General features: G+C 38.2%; 1 protein-coding gene across 5 annotated transcripts in view; it reads left to right on the forward strand.

Annotated features, from left to right (window-relative positions):
• Window positions 1-19,537, forward strand: part of LOC144447248 (lysophosphatidic acid phosphatase type 6-like) — a 178,392-nt gene that overhangs the window by 38,122 nt on the left and 120,733 nt on the right. For all 5 annotated transcript variants that reach the window (XR_013482002.1, XM_078137162.1, XM_078137160.1 and 2 more), the window contains exon 5: window positions 8,900-9,120. Coding sequence is in view for 4 of the 5 variants with exons in the window: in XM_078137162.1 (XP_077993288.1) it covers window positions 8,900-9,120 (221 nt within the window). In the remaining variant the exon portion in view is untranslated. The remainder of the gene's footprint in view (window positions 1-8,899; window positions 9,121-19,537) is intronic.

Here is a 19,537-nt window from a genome sequence, read left to right on the forward strand (position 1 = left end):
ACTAGCATTATGCTATTTTTCTGACTCCCATTACCAAATTATCAACCTGTATTTACTTTATTGTGCAAACTGTAAAAAAATCTTATATATGGTAATAAACAAATCGAAATACATTAATCATCTTCATAGATCAGTCAAATTACCATGTGTTATTTTTCTCTTTCTTTTCATCGAATAGCTTTTGTAGTTCATTAGTTTTATTATGTTATGTAATGCTTCTTTTAGATAGTTTATTAGTTTTGTTATTATTTTCCTTTTATGTATTGTGCCTTTAAAAACTCCCCAGGGTTTTGTTACATGTACTCAAATACATACACTTTATTGTAACTTATCGTAGATGTAAAAACATTTTAATAGTTTGCCTGTCAAGGACAATAAATTGCGTCATGTATCCAAATGTGTACTTTTTGTTTACAGGAAGTGTGTCAACACATTTCGATTTAGATCACTACAAGTTCAACACTACATGTACATAAAGTAACGTCATGTGCAGTACATACATTGTAGTCCAGTATCTGGTCTAGCATGTCATAAACTACAGCAATTATCTTTATAGCTGGCTTTTAACAGTCACAGTCAAGGTGTTGATGTCAAATATTTGTTGTTTGTCTTTGGAAGATAATCAGCATTTACCAAGAAAGATAGTGACCTTTTAATAGTTTACGAATTATTCATGGATCAGCAGATATGTGATATGTTATGTTTAATGTACGGTATATACCAAATTATATTGAATTTGATGTTTGCATTCTGAAGATATATCCTAATTACTAAAAATTGTTAATTATGCAAATAACTATTTAATCTTTGTTGGATGTTTACCAAAATCTAATCAGTTCTTGTGCTTAGCATATGGAAGATGTAAAGCAAGTTTCAATAGCTGCTGTAGCTTTTTAGATATCGTGTCCACAGATAGACACACAAACACAAACACACAGAAGCATAACATAACACTCCCTTACGGGAGGTAAAAATAGGGATGGGTAGGCACATCAATAAACATTTAAAATATGGTCTCATGTTTGACACGACCATGCCCATTGCAACAACCAAATGATGGTGTATATGGCAAAGATGACAACAGGTATTTAGGCATGTATATAATTTATAAATATTTAAACCAGATTTAAACTGAATGCCTGCTGTAAGGACAAAACCATAGATTCGTGGGCCTACACACATTGTTGGAATGCAAAATTCTAAACTATAGCTATTATACAGGATGTACCACTTGATTGGAAAATTAATTATATGAAACTGTGAAATTTGAAGCTTGCATAGTTAATATATGCCTAATTATTAAAAAAATCATTGATTATACAAATTAACCATATAGCTTATAAGTTACAACATCAAGCTGTAAATGACATATGCACTTCTTTACCATCAATACATGTACTAAATTATCTGAAATTTAAAACTTGTTCAAAAGGTATTGCCTCATTAATTATGAAAATGGTTATTGATACAAATTATGTATCACAATTAAAAACTACATAAACAACTACATCAAATACGTATTATTTATTATTTATTTATAAATGGCAAAGCATTCATTATATGGGTTTTCATGCAATTTCAAAATATGATTTGGTATGGTTGATGAATGTACAAAGTTTAGTGAAATTTGAAGTTTGCATTCTTAAGAGCTTAAAGGCAGATGTCCACTATATAAAGAGGATTATGGGTAATGTATGCATATGCGGGAAATTCAAACTGCTGTAAGGAGCACTGACTTTGCCCTCATATCTTCATCCCATTTTGTACTAAAAAAGTTTCCCATGGCTCTCATATTTCATATATGCTGTTTGTAAATATATAGTGATGCAACATGAGTAGAAATAACTGACTTTAACTAAGTTTGGTAGCCAATATAGCAGGTTTACCATCAAACTGACGCAAAATTTGTTTCAAATTTGTCTAGTAAAAACCATTGGCCACTTGTCAATTTGGCTTACAAGTTACACAAAGCATGATAAGACACTGTGAATGGCGCAAATAAACCGGTGCCAAATGCCAAATACCGAATGCAAACAATACAAGCGAACAAAAGAGGCTGTGTGCACTCTGTTAGCCTGATATTTTGCCTATAATCAAGCTCACATGTGCGAACGGTACGTAAAAATGATACATTATTACTGAAATAAAATGACATAAAATGAAACCAAAATGTTTCTCAGTTTGATCGATGTACGTTCTGGGTTGCTGCACTCCTTAGTAAAATCACAATTTCATACAACTTTTTGTGTTTTCTGTCAAGTAGTTGTGTCGTTGACGTACCTATACCTAGTAGGCAGTGATGTAGATAATAGCCGGTTACCTACTGGTCACAACACCCAGCTATAACTTATAAGTATAACCACAACAGTTTAGTTGTGGGACCGGCTTAGGAAAGTACTAAAACCTGACGATCATTGAAAAAAATTCTAAGGTCGGAAAATTAAACATGAGTTGCCCAGAAGTACTAATAGCAAGTAAAATACCCAAAGTGTAAAAAAAAATTAAATAAATTCATAATTATTTGGAAAACATTTGACGATTACGCGGTAAAACAAGACTGGCCACGCTATCGCTAGCGAAAGCCTTCGAACTAGTTTCATAGGGACCGGAAGTTGAAGAAAGGGCGAAGCGAAGTGTGAGGTCAATGTGACGTCTCATGATGTATGATGCAACAACACGACGTTTACGTAGAGTTGAACTAAATGTTTTCTAAACTTCAGTGGAAAGAATTTTGTCGATCGGACACTGACTATTTTCAAATTCTTAAAACATCTGAGAAAAATGAAGAGAGGAAGCAAAATGTAGCACTGACAGACAAGCTAGTAACGTACGGAACATGCACAGGAGGCGAGGCACACCTTGTGGTGCAAACTGGACAAAGATCACGCGTGTCACGTATAAGGCATCAGATGTAATACATGTAGCTAACCAAATATTCTTGGAATGCAGCCTTTCTTGTACAAGTATTGGAAATTGTCAGAAACCTGAGGAGATTTTATGACTGAATATGTTTCGATCAAGAATTCCCATACTTTCAGTTAAATTTTCTGATGACACCCCGAAGCAAGACATTTTTGAAACATTTAGTGCGACATTTGATACTGATAAACGAGTGATATAATTCATAAACAAATCTAACGTTGGCAACTCTTTTATTTCTGTTATGATCCTCAAATTTCAAAGACAACTGTCTATGTTGTACACATAGATCATACATCACTGCCTAGTCTAGTTCCTATACCTGTCGACTGTTCTTTACGATCTCTAGCTCTGTGTATGTTGTGGAGATGAACGTAACGCGAACTAACAAGACTACAAGTACAATCATGGAGGCATCATAAATATCACAAATTTGAAAGTTGAGAAATCATATGAAATTTTTTCCGCATTTCTCAAAAATCGTTTACATATATTTTTGGCACAATCCAGCAATAATCCTCATCATGTAAATGACATCGACTGACATCGTAGTCAAACATACCCACGGAGACAGAGCGGAGACCAGACAAGAGTCCGTAGTCACCCCATCACGACTATGCATTTTAGCGTTTGTTTTGAAATAGCTGGGGTCGTACTCCTACACATCGGGATAACTTGGGGAAGCACATGTTTGTGATTTTATTGACTGTTTTCTGAGATGGGACATTGGGTTTGGAAATGCAAGTTTAATCAATCATAAATCAGCCATAACAGATACTTTCAAAGAATTAGAACATGGAAGAAAAATAACGGGAACATCAACAACATTTCTACCAAACTCGAGATCGCATGTAGCTAGCTACCTAGTGTACAGTAAGTATGGAAGTGTAAAGCTTAGTCCGCTCTAGCCCATGCGATACTTGTGAAGTTAATTTTGAAGTTTTCCCGATTATGTTGTCAAAACACGACCTACATGTAATCTGTAATCTGTAAAAAAAATTCTCATCTGACACTCTAACGATTTTGGTGTGGTAATGATCGACCAAATGCCAACGCTAGTGTGTATGTGTGCAACTGTAATCAAGTACCTTGTACAAATGATACAAGTAAGTAAGTTAGTTCGTACCCAAGAATATCAGTTTATGATTTTAATTGTACAAATTGTCACTGTGTAATAGTGTTTGGATCGTGTTAGAACAGGTCCCTCAAAATATGATTTTTCGGGTTATAATTTTTATGTATAAGTTTATAGAAATACATATTTCATCCAGACTGGGTGTCTGGCCATACGTACGCACCGGAAAAAAATGTAGCAGAAACACTGCCACTTGAAAAAAAATATAACAAGCAAGGGACTCTTCAGATTAGGCAAGAACTTCATGTAACCAATATGTGTGAACAGCCACTAATATGTTGATAAACTACCTGGGTCGGATTTACCAAATGCTCCTCCCAGATAAACAAACGTATTCCGTTGCACATGCGCAAACCTACTTCCATAGCGTGGGCACATAGCCTGGTTGCACCTTGGGTTTTAATTATCAAAAATGATTAATTATGCAAAATAGTAAAAACTATATCAGCAGGTTTTAGAGGTATGTGTGCTTTGTCATGGTTGATGTATGTGCCAAATTATATGGAATTTGAAGCGTGCATTCCAACGATATAGCTTAATTACTGAAGATAATTGATTATCGAAATTACTCAAAAAGTAAAAGCTGTCAAACAAACTTCTGCACATTGTTATGGTTAGTATGTGCACCAAATTATATGAAGTTTGAAGGAAGCTTTCATTCTTAAGATAAAGCCTAATTACCTAAAATCATTAATTATGCAAATTACTCACAATTACTAAAACTAAAAACCTATGCCAACAGGCTTTAACTGAAGTATATGTGCCAAATTATATGGAATTTGTGTGCATTCTCAAGATATAACTTAATATCTGAAAATAAATAATTATTCAAATTACTCATTATAAGTAAAAGCTATATCAACAAATTTCAAAGGACAGGTGTGTATTATTAGGGTTGAGATATAGCCTAAGTAATTACTAAAATCCATTAAGTGTGCAAATGACTAATTAATGATTATTGGATGTTTACCAAAATATTATAGCATATGGAAAATGTGTGGTAAGTTTCATCAGAATCTATGCTGTAATTTTTGAGATATCGTGTCCACAGACAGACAGACAGACATACATACATATATACATACATGCATGCATGCATACATACATAGCGTACATACTCACACACACTTGGACACACAGACAGACAAAAGCATGCAGATGAACACGGCATTACAACATCATTGGTACTATTTTGTTCAACTTTGTCTTTTAATGTTTTTTAGCACAACTGAACTGATAGGGTTTAGTAGTGCTATAGGCATGGTGCTGTGTCAGTCTGTGTGTGTGTGTGTGTGTGTGTGTGTGCGTGCGTGCGTGCGTGTGGACGACTTACACTCAAAAAATGCCAGACGATGCCGTAAGAGGCCTGTGGTTTACTACATTTCATTCCCTTGTACATCTATAATGTCAAGTGTTCACCATATGAAATAATGTCAATATAAAATGGACACTATTCAAGTGTATTATCATCAGTAAGCTTTCTCACAAGACTGACTTTTGACCTTAACAAACATTTTCAAGGTGAAATGGCCAAAATTTGTGTAACTCAAGAAGTTGAATATACAAAAACTACATTTAAATGTCTACACCCCATATAAGCAACAGTAAGCTTTCTTTTTATACCTTGACCTTTGGCATTGACCTCCATATACAAGGTTAAATGGCAAATTGTTCAATCAACGTGTGTACGTACGTGTGAGATTTGAATGGTATTTTGGCACATGTACACTCACTTTCAGTACAACAGAATAAAAAACAAATGACAATAAATGAAGGATGTAGACTGAGGTAGTCAAATATTTCAATGCATGTTCACTATAACAGATTTCAATCAGATTGTATTTTTCCCTGACGTTTACCTACTGAGTAAATATTGAATGAAAAAAAGTGAATTTCATCTACATGTTAGTCACACAGAAGTAAAGTATTTGAGGGGAATATATATAGGTCGTTTATTGCAGTCCATGGCCATTGGCCCAAAATGCAATACATTTACATAATTACATTCACATGTTAAAAGCAGAAAAAAGGAAAACAAAATGTCGCTCACAACAAAGAATCTGCTTCTTTCCTCAGAGAAAGAGCATGAAAAAGAAATACAGCCAACTTTTGCAATATATCTCCGTTCTCACTATGCATTATTTCAATAAATTTTTCGTAGGATGGTGGTGAATAATAATAGGCAGGAATATATTTGTTGCGGTATTGGTTGAAAAAGGTACATTTCAGAAGAAAGTGGAATTCATCCTCAACTTCTCTAAAATCACAAAGTTTACAAATACGATCCTGTCTCTCTATGCCATATTTTCTCTCACTTTCGATTTTTAAGCAATGTGCAGAACACCTGAAACGTGCTAACATCTTCCGATGTTTGTCAATGGTAACAGAGAACAAATACTTTTCAGGTTGCAGCAGGGATTTGAAATTTCTGTAATTTTCTAGTTTATCTAAGGTTGATATTTCACTGTGCCAATTTAAAAATAAAAACTGTTTAAATCTAGTGGTGAATGTGCCTATAAAAAGGTCTATATTGTCAACTTCCTGTGCGTCCCATACATCTTGTAAACCAGAAATAGAGAGTAAGGTTCGTACTTCTCTGACCCATGTACCCTTAGATCTTAAACCAGAGTTTTCAATTTGGTAAAGCATATTATAGCATTTTTTTGGGTATCTATAATTTGGCATATTTATATTCGTCAATTTTATCGAAAGCCTCTGCCCAAAATGTAAGATGCCTGTTTAAAATCCAGGTAAATATTTTACTAAAGATACTTAAAAGAGAAATACCTCTATAGTTATATGGTACATTAATAGGTCCTTTCTTGTGAATAGGTACAATTATAGCTTTTGACCATTCTGTTGGAAATAACCCAGTGTCTAAAATTCTATTGAACAAAACATTTAAATATGGTACAAGAAAATGTGAACAGGTCTTCATAAATTCGCCCAAAACTTTATCAGGTCCTGGTGATTTACCATTTTTCAGGTTTGCAATACTACATAAAATTTCCTCGTTTGCAACAGGACCATTCAGAATATCATAGGTCAAATCTCCTTCAATAGGGGAAACGTCATCAACTGTAGATTCTAACAAATGGGTAAAATCATCCGATAAATGAAAAGGTGGGGTTTCAGAATCATTTTGGAACAGCTTACTAAAATAATTAAACCAAACATCTGGCAGAAGAGAAGGGGTGCGTGTTCTAAAAGAAGTAATTTTATGGAGAGTATGCCAGAAACGGGTTGGGTCGTTGATAGAAGTAGCCAACTGCTTTCTACGAGTATCAAGAAATTTTCGTCTTTTTACATTACACATATTTTTAAACTCTGATCTCAGTCTGTTAAAACTATTGAGAAAACAAACGTTACCCTCAGAGCGAAATTTCCTCAAGCACCTAAACTTCTCCAATTTTAATTTTTTGCACTCTGAGTCAAACCAATCGGGTTGTTTTCGCTGGCGTTCTTTACCCAAGCTGTACACTTTCTTGACCATATTACACTTAGATGCTGCGTCATCAAAAATATGTTGAATGGCTGACACAAAATCGTCTACCTCAATATTGACATTCTCACTACAATTGTTTAAAAGAGCAGTAGCGGAATCTGACTGACAATGATTAATGAAAGAATTTCTCTGAGCCTCGTTCCAAATGTACTTTTCTGCAATAGGCCTTTGCAGGATCCTGGGTTCTAACTGACGGCATAAAACTGAAGATAACTTAAAGTGAAGTGGAAAATGATCAGATTCAGTACGTAAACCAATAGAAAAATCACGAATCTCATTAAACATTTGAGTGGAAACCAAGATGTAGTCAACGACACTAGCCCCATTGTGTGAAATGCAGGTGAAATCACCTTTATTAGCATCTGACCCCGATCTACCATTTAAAATATGCAAATTATACGTAGAACAAGCAGTGAGCAAGGTGCGACCAAAAATGTTTACTGTGTTATCTTTTGAAGTGTGGGGCATATTGAAACAATCTGTATTATAATTAGGCATATCATTGACTACATACTTGGGGTCATCATCAACAATGTAATCAGCTTCAGTGCCAGTACGTGCATTGAAATCCCCTGCCACAATGATGTCTACATCTGGCAGTTTAGAAATAACTTCTAACAATTGGGTTTCAAATAAGTCAACACCATTTTCCGACTGCAAATTGTGATAATATGTTGACTTTTCTGGGGGTATATATACCCCACAAATTAAAATGTCTTTGATATTGCTAATTAAATCTCCATTTATGAGAAGGAATAGACAATCTTTCATATCACATCTGACTGGTGTAATATAAGGCAAAATATTTTCTTTTACAATAATAATGATACCACCGGAATATCTACCAGAAGCTGCTTTTCTTGGACGATATTTACTGAAAACTTTAAAACCCGGAAATATATCGTCAAATTCCATATCACTTTCCGCCCAGGTTTCCACTAGAATAATTACATCATTGAGTAACAAATAGTTCGCAAAGTCAAAATCTTTTAATCTTGTTCTTGAGTCCTCTCACATTCCAAAACATGATTTTCAACATTTTTGAGCCGTGGCCAATTCCCTATTCGGATGTGCACATCTCTGGTTCTCTAGTACGGGATCTTGTAAACGGACGCTGGGGTGCAATGGAGACTGTACCTCGCCTGTATGTTTTCCGAGGGTTCTGACTTTCGGTACTCCCGACAATACTTGAAACAGCAACTTCTTGTGCATTCTGTTGCGCAATATGTTCATATTTGAGGGGAATCTCTCTCTATGAAGACTTTTCTTTTTTTACTGTAAATATTTATTAACAATCAAAACATTAAGAGTAAATATTATTCGTCATTTTGTTTGTACAGGTGAAGTCACAATTTATACAGATACAAGCGAGAATGAAATTCTTTATCCCAATGCTTTTAATTGCAAGAGATTTGGAGACTTTGGTCGCAGGTTTTGGCATGACCAGGATATCTTACCAGGTATCAAACGTTTCAGAGAGCAACTGCAGCGGATCATGGGACTTGCTGATTCTTTTAAGTTAAATATTGTTGAAATGCGTGACAATCTGCGTGCTATGGAGGTAGGTGTAATCAAATTTACCATCCTGTCTGTCACCTGTCACACCTTGTCAGTAACCATAACTGATCTAATCTTTACTACCCAGAGTTTTGAAGGAACACTATCCCCTGATCACCCAAGTTTAGGTATCAGCACAATTCATGATAACCCCACAGTCCTTTGCACCTGAGTGTATTCGGTATAGTGAGTATGACAATATACAGGTATTGTGACTATCAAATAAACAAATAAACAAAACATTCATTCAATACTAATAATAGTTGTCTCTTCTGACAAATGCATCATCATATTAAATGTTTCTTTCTTGATATTTCAAACTTTTAATTTATTTCTTTGCTATGAAAGCACCCAAAGAAAATAATTTCTCTATAGACTAGTTACTTAAACAAAATGAGGATCAATACATGGTGCTATGGCTTTTTATATATTAAATACCAAATAACTTAGAAACAAATGAAACTCGTCCAAATAAAGTACAAATTAAATCAAATTGAGGAAAGAAAAGTGACACATGTAGGATTCGAACCCACGTCCACTGAATACTAACAAGAGGGATCTAGCCAGCTGAGTTAACACGTCAACTGGTAGATTCTGTGTGTATTTATTTGGTATTTAATATATAAAAAGCTGTAACATCATGTATTGATCCTCATTGCTTTAGTATTAACGATTTTCTAAGTTGGAGACTCATAGGCAGGGACCCCCTGAATTCACATTTGGATTCTTAGGTTGAAAGGCTAATAGGTTAATGAGTATGGCTTCTCACCTGCCGAGGAATAGAAAGGTACACACCAGGACGACACACGGAATCTACTACCCGGTATTTGACACGTTAGCTCAGCTGGCTAGAACACTCTTGTTAGCATTCAGGGGACATGGGTTCGAATCCTACACATGTCACTTTTCTTTCCTCAATTTGATTTAATATGTACTTTATTTGGATGAGTTTCATTTGTTAAGTTATTTGGTATATAATATTTTATATATACATTTGTATATATATAAGACAATACCACAACAACAGCAACAAGACCACACCCATGGCAAATGATGGACAGGTGTATATTGCAAAGATAAAAATAAGGATGGTTAGGCAAGTGGATAAACATCCAAATAGTAAATGCACATATGCCTAGCAGCAAGACCGTGCCCATAGCAACATTGAAATTATGAAGAATAATTTAAAAATAACAACAAGGATGGTTAAGCAAGTGGATAAACTTTCAAAAAATTGATGTAATTCACCCAGCATACTGCCCATTCCAACAGTAAAATTATGGTGTGTATAACATTTTAACAATAAACCCATTTAAAGTCTTCAGTTGTGTTACAACACCATTGGCACTATTTTTTATTTAGATTTACAGAATACACTTCTGATGAATTAGATTTGAAATCATGCCAAAAATGTGAACTAGTGATGCCTTGTCCATAACTCACCTACATAACAAAGAACGATATTTACTATTTAGACAAAATCACACTCAACAATTTAATGACACAAATATGTCATTGGGTTGTCGTTGGCTGAGCGGTTAGCTCATAGGCTTCTTAACTCTACAGCCTCAGTTTGAACTCGTCAAGTGTTGGTTGGGTTTGATTAAAATTTAACCATGTCTGTATCTTCGTAAGGAGGATGCTTAGTTTTACACTGCCAAACAATGCAGGTTTTCCCTAGGTATAACTACTGCTTCTTTAATGCTTAGGGCACTAGGGCACTGCCCTTGTAGCAACCATTCAACAAATTGCAGAATTTATTTGGACAAGTAAAGATTATTATTAGTCCCCAAAAAGCACTGCCTGGAGGGGATTTATACGTTTGGTTCAGTCTGGCATGCACCAACTGATTTCAACCAAACCTGGCATAAAGGTAACATACATATGCACGCCACTTTGTTTTACAACTGAATCAAATATGACTGAATGGTACAATATGCATCATAACTTTGGAGCTACATACCATACTTGCTCGTGTTAACGCCCTGGGCGGATTTCACCCGCCCACACTATCAACTGGTGGATAGGCGGTTAACCATGTTTCCTATATAAAACCATGTCTGATATTTACTGTAAATGTTGCAAATGCAAACAAAACAGACTGATAAAAATCTCTGATGATACATAATAGTTCCAGAGAACTAGTAGTGTTGCAATTGTCTGGAAACAGCATAATAATTAAGTGCACAAAAATGAAGCATTTGACACACACATCCAGATAAGTTAGAAAACGAATGTTTAATGGAAATAAAATAATACTCTAAAGCAATAATACAAGACACACATAACAAAGGCAAAGGTAACTACATGTCAAATAAATCCAGCATAAACCAAAACCACTTTGGGCAGAGGGCACTACTGATCTGGTCGATGGCAAGATGGGTGAGTATGAATTGTGGTGCCAGTTGAGGCAAGTTGGGGGCCTGTTGGAGGCCGAGCAATGCCAGTTGGAGGTGAATGGGGGCAGAAGTACGAAGTACGGTCCCCAAAACTGAGGGGTGGAAATGCCAGGACCAGACTGAAGTACCCCCATGAGATGAGAGGTAGAATTTGTAATTTGTGCGAATTTGTAGTGTTTTAATGAAGTTTTTAGCTCCGCTGTCAGCGAAAGCTGAAAGCGTAGCTTTAGGTATAGGTTGTACAGAGTATAGAGAGTAGAGTGAATCATAGGTGTCCGTCAAACTTTTATATTTTCATTATCTACTCCAAAAGTGACAGTCGGAATTTTCGATATTTGGTGTGCATGTTCCCTGGGGGGAGGCTATTCAGATTTGTTCATGCCAAGTTGATCTGTGCCATTTTTAATTTTTTATGATTTTTTTTCATAAAATGTCATTTTCATCATCTCCTTGAAAACTTCTTGTCAGATTGCTTTGATATCTGGTGTGTTGATGCGCAGGGGTAGCTTACTTAGATTTGTTAATTTCAAGTCAGCACGTCTTCTTTTCTATTTTTTATGATTTTTTTTTTTGTAATTTAAAAAAAAAATGAATATGTTAATGAGCATTATGACCGCCGCCATATTGGAAATCAGTCCGCGAGACTTTAGATAAACTGCAACTTTTCAAAAGACACTATTGACGTCAAACAAGCAATGTAATATGTGCTGTAGTCTTAATTCTACGCATTGTGCGCCCAAATGACAAATATTTGTTCGAAACAGGGTTGTAAACTTCAAATCCAAATTCTCCACCCTCCTACAGAATGGTTCATTCCAGTATACGCACCTCACGATCAAGTGAGCTCTATGAGAAGTCCATGCCTGAACTGAAGTGTATGGGACGATTTTTGACAGAGTCAGTCGTCAATAAAAACGATAATACTCTTTCTAAAATTATCACATTTTGAAAGGGAAAGTACTTTGTGGTTCATTTATGGAGTTTTGTTTTTGTACGATCAATCTTGGTGGCAAAATTACTGATGTGGTAGTTCCGTACGGCGACAATCTCAAGTACCCGGATGCACGATGGACTAACCCGGAAGCAAGTCGTTGCCAGCCATACGTTACAGTGGTAACATCGTCCGAGAAATCGCTGCGTTCAGAGTGTCATTATTCACAGAATTGTTTTTTTCGAGTGAAAACCTGTCTTGAATTGTATAACTCTAACAAATGAAGACATGTCAAGTTATATTTTGAAAGTTGTATCGCTAGTTTGAGACGATTTCCTCACGTACTATCGAGGCTTGGACCTTACTCCAGTTCAGCGGGAAGTTTAGCCAGTCTGATAATTCTTTCTGGTTTAGTTTACAACACTTTTGATCACACAGATTTTGTTTTTGTGATGAAAAGAAATTTAAAAAAAGATCACTTCAACCATTTCGTTGTGTTTTCTTTATGAACGAGTGTTACCACTGTAACGTATGGCTGAGAATGACTCTCTTCCGGGTACTTGGGATTGTCGCCGTACGGAAACTAAGATGGCGATTAATACATTTCTTCCCTATTCCCATTTTAAAGCTGTAAGACACTGGAATTATTTATAGCCAACCTCAAAATCTTCTTTTTTTTTCTTTTTCTTGTGTGCATTTCCAAGTCATTTTTTTTTCTGAGATTTTGTGCAATTTTTCATAACAGTAGATTTTTGTTATAAAATGGTGACTATGGTATAAAAGTACAATACATTATCATCTTCTGTGTAAAATGTGTTTTATAGTGAGACATCATATGAAACCAGTAACCACTTTATTACATCGCTAAAACAAAACTGCATAGTGAAGAACTGAACCACTTCTACATGTCACCAAAGTAAAAAAAAAATTTTAAAAAACCAAACAGCGGAGCTATTCTGACCGATAGGTCGCTTGTTTACGTTTTTTGAATGGCCGTCGAAGTGAGTGACCGCCAGCATCAGACTGAGGTCTGACGTACGGCCACATCAACTGAAGTGACGAAGTTTCACGGCCCAGGAGGACTGGGCTGGAGCCGGAGCCTGTGACTGGGAGGAAACAACGACTAGCCGAAATGAAGACACTTCCCGCCGTCAGAGGGCATAGGGCCCTACCGCCAAGGTGAAAGTGGCTACGCCGAAATGACACCAGTCCACGAACCCAGCAAGGGAGGGGATGGGATCTCCACGGAACCGGAGGGGAAAGGGTGTCGGGGATCGAAATGCGTGAACGGACAACAGCAGGGGGCGAGATGAAGGGGTGAACCGCCGGCAAGTGTTGTTCATCACGCAGGACCAAATGACAGCAGAGCTGCGCACCTGAGGGGGCGAGTGCTGACTGGGGGAGTATGAGTGCACGGGTGTGCTGAATGGTGGCCAGCCGCATGTTTAGGACCTACCAACTCTTCATGCCCGAACAAAAGAAAATCTAAAATTTCGGACCTGGCCTCGCACTAAAAACCAGAGAAAAAACCTTTACCAGGCAAAAACTCTGGAAAAGCGTTAGGCGGTTGTCCCCTTGTGTACGACGGATTCCGCGGATGACGTGTTGAAGTCGCAGGAGTGGTTGCCCCGATGTAGAGAGCAATGGATTTGGAAGCCCTGCCTGAACGTAGTGGTTACCGACCCCAGCCAAATACACCTTGATGGTTTTGTATGAGAGCCGAAGTGTGTGAGCACAATAGGAGACGAAGTAGATAAGTATCTCCTCGGAGATGTCAGGGTAAGCAGGCGATGGACCGGCGCTGTCGAAGAGAGCGGTAAAATGTAGCCATGCTTGTAGGCCGGTGTTGTAGGATGACCTGGTTCTCGATCCCAGTGCTGATAATTGGTATGATGAGATAGCCTGGTTTAGGTGAAGAGCACGTTGGAGGGTAGGGGGCACGGCTTGGCGGCTGCTCCAGGTGCTACTTGTCGGAAACGCTGTATCTAAAAACGAGAAAGAGAATCGGCGATTGTGTTAGTATTACCGGGGATGAATGCTGCGGAATACGCAAAACTGCAGGTGGCAGCCACTAGAACTAATCGGCGCATAAGCATCATGATCACTTGTGACTTTGATCGGCCCTTGTTAATGATATGCACTGTTGCGAGGTTATAAGAATGAAAAACAATGCGCTTTCGTGACCAACTATCCCCCCACAGTACACTTGCTACTACAATCGGATATAGTTCCTGAAAGGCAATGGAGAGAGAAGGGTTAGAGTCAAGCCTGAGGTCATGTGCCCAGTGTCCCTGGAACCACTGTCCTTGGTAGTATCCACCGTAGCCTAGACCGCTAGCGTCGGTGTACAGATCCATGCTCGGTGATGGGGTTGGCGCGTCATCCAGAAATAGCGAGACACCGTTCCAATGTGATGCAAAGTGGAGCCACATGCGGATGTCTTGCTTGCAGTTGTGTGAGAGTTTGACGTAATGATGGAGGTGCTTGACTGATGTAGACAGTTCGATGAGGTATGAGACGAATGTGTGCCCCAGGGGCACCACCCGTGCTGCGAAGTTCAAGTGACCCAGAAGACTGAGAATGTCTCTCTTCATGCATGAAGAGCACCCAAGAAATGACGTGAGGAGTGCTTGCAAGCGGTCTAATTTGTCGAGTGGAAGGCGGGCTTCCATGAGTTTGTTGTTTAGAAGAATGCCGAGGTATTCGAGAATGCATGTAGGACCCTCCGTCTTATGTTTAGATATTGAGTCTGTGGAAAATGGACAGCAGTGAGGTCATGGTTCGATGTGCGTTACTGGACACCTTGTCGACGGTGAGGAAGTCATCCAGGAGGTGGAATATGACGTGGATGTTGTAATTATGTTCAGCAATCCAGCAAATAGCTGTTGGTGACCTTGGCGCTGTTGCGCGGCGACGAAAGGTCTAAAATCAGTCTCTTCTTCTTTGAATATTTTTTGTCAACGACGCCGAGGGGACTGCAGCGAAACTCGGGAAATGGCGGACAGTTGAAGGGACCGATCATGTAACCTTTCCGTACCTTTTCCTCAAGCTGAATTGAAACAACGTTTGCCTGGTTGCATGCCGAAAGCAGGTTTTGGGCGACGTAGGTGTCGCGCGGTAGTGTAGTGACCCCCATATGGAAACCGTTGGTGAGACCCGAAATCAAGTGGGTGACGAAATCACGGTCTGGGTGTGTAGTTAGTTCAAGGTCGAGAGCCGTAATGTCAACAGGAGTGGAGGGGCGGAGTCATTGTTTGTTGGTGTTTTGCATATGGGTGCATTGCCCAGTTGACAGCCCATGGTTTTCTGAGTAGCAGCGGGTGCAGGCATGTAGTCGGTTACAGCTTACCTGGCTGCAGCCATTCTTGGCGTTAAAGTTATTGCAAATTTCCTTTCCGCGGAACTTGATGCGAGGGTGCTCTTGGCGGTCCAGGTCAGCGGAACCAGAAGTTGACGAGAAAGCGGAACCGGAAGTCGATGAGAAAGTGCTTCCGGTTGTCGTTGTAGTGGGAGCAGCCAGTTGGTTACAAAAACCTGTTGTGTGGCTGAGGCTGTTACAGATCCGACAGGCGTTGGATTTCTGCCCAGCGAAAATTGAACAAAATAAATTGTTCTCGCGTTTGGACCAGTCTGCCTTAATGTTATGTAGTTCCAGTAGCACTGCTGCCCGGGCAGAGAATGCATGGTGATATTCATAGAAGGTGAGGCCCGAGTAACGAGTGGCCACGTTTCCTATATAAAACCATGTCTGATATTTACTGTAAATGTTGCAAATGCAAACAAAACAGACTGATAAAAATCTGATGATACATAATAGTTCCAGAGAATTAGTAGTGTTGTAATTGTCTGGAAACAGCATAATAATTAAGTGCATAAAAATGAAGCAAATAACATGTTCTGAATGACTGACATGTCACAGTGAAGTAAATTGTAACAATTTCAGAATGTAATTTAATGTAGCCACACATCGAAATTGATAAGATTGGCAACCATTGTGATGTAAAGTCTACTTACTAGTGTGTTATGGTTCATCATACTAAATTTTATGCTTCTCCAATAGTGAACTCCTTGATATTTATGATAGCATAATTGTTTCACAAAAAATTCTGAGAATAACAAGTGGACCAAATTGACATTGGTGTGTTTGACAAAGAGAGATGACGGACAACCATTCCATGACGGATTTTTGCATTAGCGGTGCAACTTTCCCGACTTCGTGAGCCAGCAAGTCGAGTGTCATAAAAATTGTTTGCATCTCTAAAGCTATTTGCAATGTCACTGATAATGGGTCAGTAAAGCTGATAACAACTGATATGATATTAGGGGCTTCACAATTAAATATTGAGCTTAGCTTTGCCTGATGTGTTATGTAATAGTGCTTTATCACATTTGGAAATATTGCCAACAAACATTATTCAGTGATAAGAAAGATAAGAAACCCCACTTCCTTAGCTAATGGCTCGATTCTGTAATGCCAAAGGATGTATCATCTGACTGTAGCTAGCTATACAATCACCAGTTGTACAATTTGAGCTGTGGATTCATCATCTGAATTTAAGCATATTTAATGTGAAACAAATTACAAACTAAATTTAACCTCTAAGGTTAGTTATACTATATTTGATCTGATTTATTTTTAAGTTGTTTAAAAAAGAAATTTGTAGTAAAAATGTGAAAGAAAAACGTCATTTATGTGATGAAATTTGGGATATGAATTACTGAATACCTTCATTACTTACGTCCCAAATGATGTGTGAAGATGTAGACATCACACTATTTCTCTATTCAACTTGGGCATTTAGGAATGATCTATCGGATGAGTATGGCTATGTTGTGTTTGTGTGAAACTGTATGGCCGGCAAGGTGGTTTCCGATGCTTGAAACAACACAAAATGTTCAGTTGATATTCATAATCTGTGCTAAATTTGGTGTCTCTACCTCGTGTGGTTTATACTTTGTACATATTTCAATCTGACCTTACAAGTTCTCAAATTAATGATTGTGGGTCTGAACATATATCTGTGTTGAATTGCCGTGGCTGGCAATGTGGGTTCATATTGCTTGAAATGACACAAAATTTTGAAGACTAAAATTTTAGTTTATATCCATTATCTGTGCCAAAATTGACGTCTTTACCTCTACTACTGATCTGATCTACTTTTATTTATGGTAATGGGTAAGGTACCAAAAGACATTCAAGTACACATGATTGTTACTGTCTTCCTTAATGAACAAATACATGGTCAGGAGGGAGGGTGGGGGTGAGTGGTTTACCACAACTATTCTAAAAATAGACATTGTCTGAACCAAAGCACTGGGCGCTTGCCCATGTAAGGGTGCTAACCCACATCAATACGGTATATGATAGGTAGTGACTCCATTCAAGTGCCTACCCACCATTATCAAATATGAGCTTTCTTTCAAGACCCTGACTTTTGACTTTGGATGTTTTTTTTCAACAAGACCACGCCCATAGCAACAGCCAAATTATGGCATATATTGCAAAGATAATAACAGGGAATAATAGACAAGTTAATACACATTCAAAATATGTATTTAAATTTGCTGATCAAACAGCCAAAACATGTTTGAGAAAAAAATAATATCGCAAAAATTGTGAAATCTCATGAGAAATCATGACGGTTTTCCCCCATTAGCCATTCAAGTGCTACAAACTTGACTTGATGAGCCAGCAAGCCGGGTATAATAAACGTCTATTGTGAAACCCCACTTGGTAAGCCAGCAAGCCGGGTACAATAAACATTGTCTATTGTGAAACCCCACTTGGTAAGCCAGCAAGCCGGGTATAATAAACATTGTCTATTGTGAAACCCCACTTGGTAAGCCAGCAAGCCGGGTACAATAAACATTGTGTATTGTGAAACCCCACTTGGTAAGCCAGCAAGCCTGGTACAATAAACGTTGTCTATTGTGAAACCCCACTTGGTAAGCCAGCAAGCCGGGTATAATAAACATTGTCTATTGTGAAACCCCACTTGGTAAGCCAGCAAGCCGGGTACAATAAACATTGTCTATTGTGAAACCCCACTTGGTAAGCCAGCAAGCCGGGTATAATAAACATTGTCTATTGTGAAACCCCACTTGGTAAGCCAGCAAGCCGGGTACAATAAACATTGTGTATTGTGAAACCCCACTTGGTAAGCCAGCAAGCCGGGTACAATAAACGTTGTCTATTGTGAAACCCCACTTGGTAAGCCAGCAAGCCGGGTATAATAAACATTGTCTATTGTGAAGCCCCACTTGGTAAGCCAGCAAGCCGGGTATAATAAACATTGTCTATTGTGAAACCCCACTTGATGAGCCAGCAAGCCGGGTATAATAAACGTTGTCTATTGTGAAACCCCACTTGGTAAGCCAGCAAGCCGGGTATAACAAACATTGTCTATTGTGAAACCCCACTTGGTAAGCCAGCAAGCCGGGTATAATAAACATTGTCTATTGTGAAACCCCACTTGGTAAGCCAGCAAGCCGGGTACAATAAACATTGTCTATTGTGAAACCCCACTTGGTAAGCCAGCAAGCCGGGTATAATAAACATGTCTATTGTGAAACCCCACTTGGTAAGCCAGCAAGCCGGGTACAATAAACATTGTGTATTGTGAAACCCCACTTGGTAAGCCAGCAAGCCGGGTACAATAAACGTTGTCTATTGTGAAACCCCACTTGGTAAGCCAGCAAGCCGGGTATAATAAACATTGTCTATTGTGAAACCCCACTTGGTAAGCCAGCAAGCCGGGTACAATAAACATTGTCTATTGTGAAACCCCACTTGGTAAGCCAGCAAGCCGGGTACAATAAACGTTGTCTATTGTGAAACCCCACTTGGTAAGCCAGCAAGCCGGGTATAACAAACATTGTCTATTGTGAAACCCCACTTGGTAAGCCAGCAAGCCGGGTACAATAAACATTGTCTATTGTGAAACCCCACTTGGTAAGCCAGCAAGCCGGGTACAATAAACGTTGTCTATTGTGAAACCCCACTTGGTAAGCCAGCAAGCCGGGTATAATAAACATTGTCTATTGTGAAACCCCACTTGGTAAGCCAGCAAGCCGGGTATAATAAACGTTGT

This window comes from Glandiceps talaboti, chromosome 16, assembly GCF_964340395.1.
Source record: "Glandiceps talaboti chromosome 16, keGlaTala1.1, whole genome shotgun sequence".
Taxonomy (NCBI): Eukaryota; Metazoa; Hemichordata; class Enteropneusta; family Spengelidae; genus Glandiceps; species Glandiceps talaboti.